Genomic DNA, 4,197 nt, shown 5'->3' on the forward strand with positions numbered 1-4,197 from the left:
TCTCCCACAGGACTTGGTGAGCAGAGGGACGGGAGGAGCCTCAGTCAAGACCTTGAAAGTGTTCCTCAGGCCTAAGTCATCTGCACCCTAATCCCCACCCCATCTTGAAGAGACACCTGGGGACCATCCTATGAGGAATCCTCAGGACTCCTGCTGGCTCAGCCACACCCACCACGTCCCTCTGGCAACAGGTCTCAAAGTCATATGGCAGGTAAGGGACAGGGTGTGGTTACCTGGGGCACTGGGAGGTACACGGAGACTTTTATAGCAGGGATTTAAGCCCAGGCAGCCAGTGCTGCAGCTTGTAACCTGGTGTCCCAGCCTTGCCTGAGACCCGGCCTCCGCAGGTCCCATCCTGACCCTCCACCATCACACAGCCATGCAGGGGGCCTGCGTGTTGCTGCTGCTGGGCCTGCAGCTACAGCTCTCCCTCGGCCTTGTCCCAGGTAATCAGGTGACTCCTGGCGCCCTACTCAGAGTGGGTGGCTCCAGGCTGACCTGACCTCCACTCTCCCCTTGAGCAGTTGAGGAAGAAGACCCCGCCTTCTGGAACCGCCAGGCAGCCCAGGCTCTTGACGTGGCTAAGAAACTGCAGCCCATCCAGACAGCCGCCAAGAATGTCATCCTCTTCTTGGGTGATGGTGAGTGCGCTAGGTCGGTCCACACCCTGTCTCCCCACAACCCTGGAATCCTGGGCTGCCGGCTGACCCAGGCTGGCCCCAGGGACTCAGACCTGACACTGTGTACTTTCAGGGATGGGGGTTTCCACGGTGACAGCTGCTCGGATCCTAAAGGGGCAGATGGCTGGCAAGCCGGGACCTGAGACACCCCTGGCCATGGACCAGTTCCCATACCTGGCTCTGTCCAAAGTAAGGGCCAAGTGGCCTCAGGGTGGTCTACACCAGAGGGGTGGGTGTGGGCCTAGGGAGCAGGGTAGGAGGGAAAGCCCCAGGAGGGCTGGGGGCTGAGATAGGGGCTGGGGGCTGTAAGGATGGGCCCAGGGCCTGGCTCAGGAGCTGGGTGTCTACCCCAGCAGAGCTAAAGGCGTCTCTGCCCCCAGACATACAACGTGGACAGAGATGTGCCCGACAGTGCAGGCACGACCACCGCCTACCTGTGTGGGGTCAAGACCAACATGAGGACCATTGGTGTAAGTGCAGCCGCCCGCTTCGACCAGTGCAACACGACACGTGGGAATGAGGTCACGTCTGTGATAAACCGGGCCAAGAAAGCAGGTGGGCTTGGGGGTCAGTTTCTTGGGCAGGGACAGGCTCAGAGAACTTGGTGGCCCACCGTGACCTCTGCCACCCTCAGGGAAGTCAGTGGGAGTGGTGACCACCACCAGGGTGCAGGATGCATCCCCAGCTGGGGCCTACGCGCACACTGTGAATCGAGACTGGTTCTCTGACGCTGACCTGCCTCCCGATGCACAGACGTATGGCTGCCTGGACATCGCCACTCAGCTCGTCTACAACATGGACATTGATGTGCGACATGATGGGCACAGGGCGAGGCTGGGCAGAGGGGGTGGGATACACTCTCAATACAGTTCCAGGCAACCCACAGTCCTGGGGTCTCGCAGGGTCTCTGTTGGTGGGGGTGGGGGTCACCCTGTAGAAGTTAACTGGTGGGGACAAACCATCCCACAGACCTGATTGGGGAGGCAGGGACTGTGTGAGGGGGGGTGAGTAAAGGGCCAGCCAGGCCCTGAACCCATCTGCCCTAATCTCTGGTCCCAGGTGATCCTGGGTGGAGGCCGAAAGTACATGTTTCCTGCGGGGACCCCAGACCCTGAATACCCAGATGACAATGGAGTCCGGAAGGACAAGCGGAACCTGGTGCAGGAGTGGCAGGCCAAGTACCAGGTGATGGGGGCTCATGGGTGCGGGGGTACAGCGGGGCTGGGCCTGGGGTGTCGGGCTAATGGACTGAGGCCTGGTTCTGCCCTCCCAGGGAGCCCAATATGTGTGGAACCGCACGGAGCTCCTTAAGGCGGCCGATGACTCCAGTGTAACACACCTCATGGGTAACGACCCCACCCCACCCACACCTGCCCAGGATGGGTGCCATGGGCCCCCCATCCCCAGCTTGAGGGTCACCATTGGTCCCATTTCCAATAGGCCTCTTTCAGCCAGGAGAAATGGCCTATGAAATCTTCAGAGACCACACCACGGACCCATCCCTGGAGGAGATGACGGAGGCAGCCCTGAGAGTGTTGAGCAGAAACCCTCGGGGCTTCTTCCTCTTCGTGGAGGGTGAGTGGCAGCTCCTTGTGGATCAGAGGGGGAAGGAGCTGCACTCAGGGTGGGTCTGGCATCACTCACCTTCCACATGACTTTCTTGCAGGAGGCCGCATTGACCATGGACATCATGCAAACACAGCTTATTGGGCGCTGAATGAGACAATCATGTTCGACAATGCCATCGCCAAGGCTAGCCAGCTCACCAGTGAAGCAGACACACTGACCCTTGTCACCGCCGACCACTCTCATGTCTTCACTTTCGGTGGCTACCCACTTCGTGGGACCTCCATTTTCGGTAATCCCACAGAGAGTGGCAGGTCCTTGCTCTTAAGTTACCTGGCACAAAGTGTTCTGAACCAGTTCTGCCAATTGGAGTAATAATAGTAACTGCCCCACTTCACTCTGGTAAGGATTAAACCAGTGAACACACAAGAGGTGCCTCGCTCAGCACACAGGAGGTGTCCCGAAAGCTGGGGTCAGTGTGATAACAGGGTCCCCTCTCCCTTGCAGGGCTGGCCGATGGCAAGGCCAAAGATGGCAAGTCCTACACCTCCCTCCTATATGGCAATGGTCCGGGGTACCGGTTGGACGTGGGCCCACGACCTGATGTGAATGAAAAGGAGAGCAGTGAGTGCAGTGGGTGGGCCCTGGGGAGCAAGGCGGAGGGATGGGAGGAGGGGAAGACCCTACTCCGGAACTCCTGGGAAGTGGAGGTCGCCTCCCTTCCTTCCCTGAACCACCTCTCTCCTCTCAGCGGACCCCGAGTACCAGCAGCAAGCTGCAGTGCCCCTAGACAGCGAGACCCACGCCGGTGAGGACGTGGCAGTGTTTGCACGAGGCCCGTGGGCACACCTGGTGCACGGCGTGCAGGAGCAGACCTTCGTGGCGCATGTCATGGCCTTTGCTGCCTGCGTGGAGCCCTACACCACCGACTGCCACCCTCACCCCCATAGTGGTCCCTCGGACACCGCCCACCAGGCTGCCTGCCCATCCTCACTGGCACTGCTGGCCGGGGCCCTGCTGCTGCTGCTGGTGCCCACCCTGCACTGAGGCCCACCCACCCGGGTCTCCTCCCCGCCCCCAACCTTGATGGACCCAAAACACCCTGGAGGTTGAGGTCCTGACTTTCCTGTGAGAGCCACAGTCCTCAGTGCCCCAGACCTCAGTGGCCTCAGCTATTTTGAGGAGCTGCCCCATATTCGAGGATATTCCAGGCAGGGCCTCAGACCACCCAGTCTCTTCTCCCCACCCAATAGCCCTGCCTGAGGACCAGGCTGGCACCAGAGGTGTTCCCCACAGCGGACCAGTTCCCCACAGCGGACCAGAGCCTACGAGACCCCCACTGGGGGCTTCCGGGAGGCGTGTCTTCTGATTGCCTGACTTCCAGGAGGCGTGGCTTCCGCGGAGTTGTGGTTTCCGTCCTCCTGGAACCCACTCTGTGGGCACTTCGCTGGCCAAAGAGACATCTGGGGCCAGGAGTGCCAGGCGGCCCTCAACACAGTCTTCAGCAGCCCCTTCTAGGAACCCAGCGGTATCTTTACAGAGAGACAGCGACCCAGAGGAGAGGAGACTTGTCCCAGGTCTCAGCTGCTGTGAGGGTGGCCCCGGTGCCCCTGGGAGATCCCAGGAGCAGCGGGAGAGCTGGGGGTGGGGACAGAGGCCCCGCCCTCCTGGGAGGGAGGAAGCTGCCCTCAAATAAACTGTTCCAAGTGTGATGCAGCAGTGATACTTGTGGGAAGAAAAGCCCTTAGCAGGTGGGGCACAGAGTGTGTGTCTGTGTGAGGGGCGTGGTGATTCACATCAGGAAGTCAGCGAGGGGCTGATGAGAGGCTGACACTGAGCAAAGACCAAAGGCGGTGAGGGTGGAAGCAATGCAGGACAGCGGTGCAGGGGCCCCAAGGGGGCCAGCATGGGGACCAGTTGGGAGGAGCAGAGCAGGTAAAGAAGGTCAAAG

General features: G+C 60.5%; 1 protein-coding gene across 1 annotated transcript; it reads left to right on the forward strand.

The window, feature by feature from the left end:
- Positions 1-247: 247 nt before the first annotated feature.
- Positions 248-3,958, forward strand: LOC109577003 (intestinal-type alkaline phosphatase-like). Its single transcript, XM_019985697.2, has 11 exons — positions 248-446; positions 525-641; positions 754-869; positions 1,061-1,235; positions 1,315-1,487; positions 1,740-1,865; positions 1,954-2,026; positions 2,121-2,255; positions 2,347-2,538; positions 2,754-2,870; positions 2,998-3,958. The coding sequence occupies exons 1-11, from the start codon at positions 380-382 to the stop codon at positions 3,291-3,293; spliced, it is 1,587 nt and encodes a 528-aa protein (XP_019841256.2). The 5' UTR covers positions 248-379; the 3' UTR covers positions 3,294-3,958.
- The last annotated feature ends 239 nt before the right edge of the window (positions 3,959-4,197 follow it).

Source organism: Bos indicus, chromosome 2 (genome assembly GCF_029378745.1).
Source record: "Bos indicus isolate NIAB-ARS_2022 breed Sahiwal x Tharparkar chromosome 2, NIAB-ARS_B.indTharparkar_mat_pri_1.0, whole genome shotgun sequence".
Lineage (NCBI taxonomy): Eukaryota > Metazoa > Chordata > Mammalia > Artiodactyla > Bovidae > Bos > Bos indicus.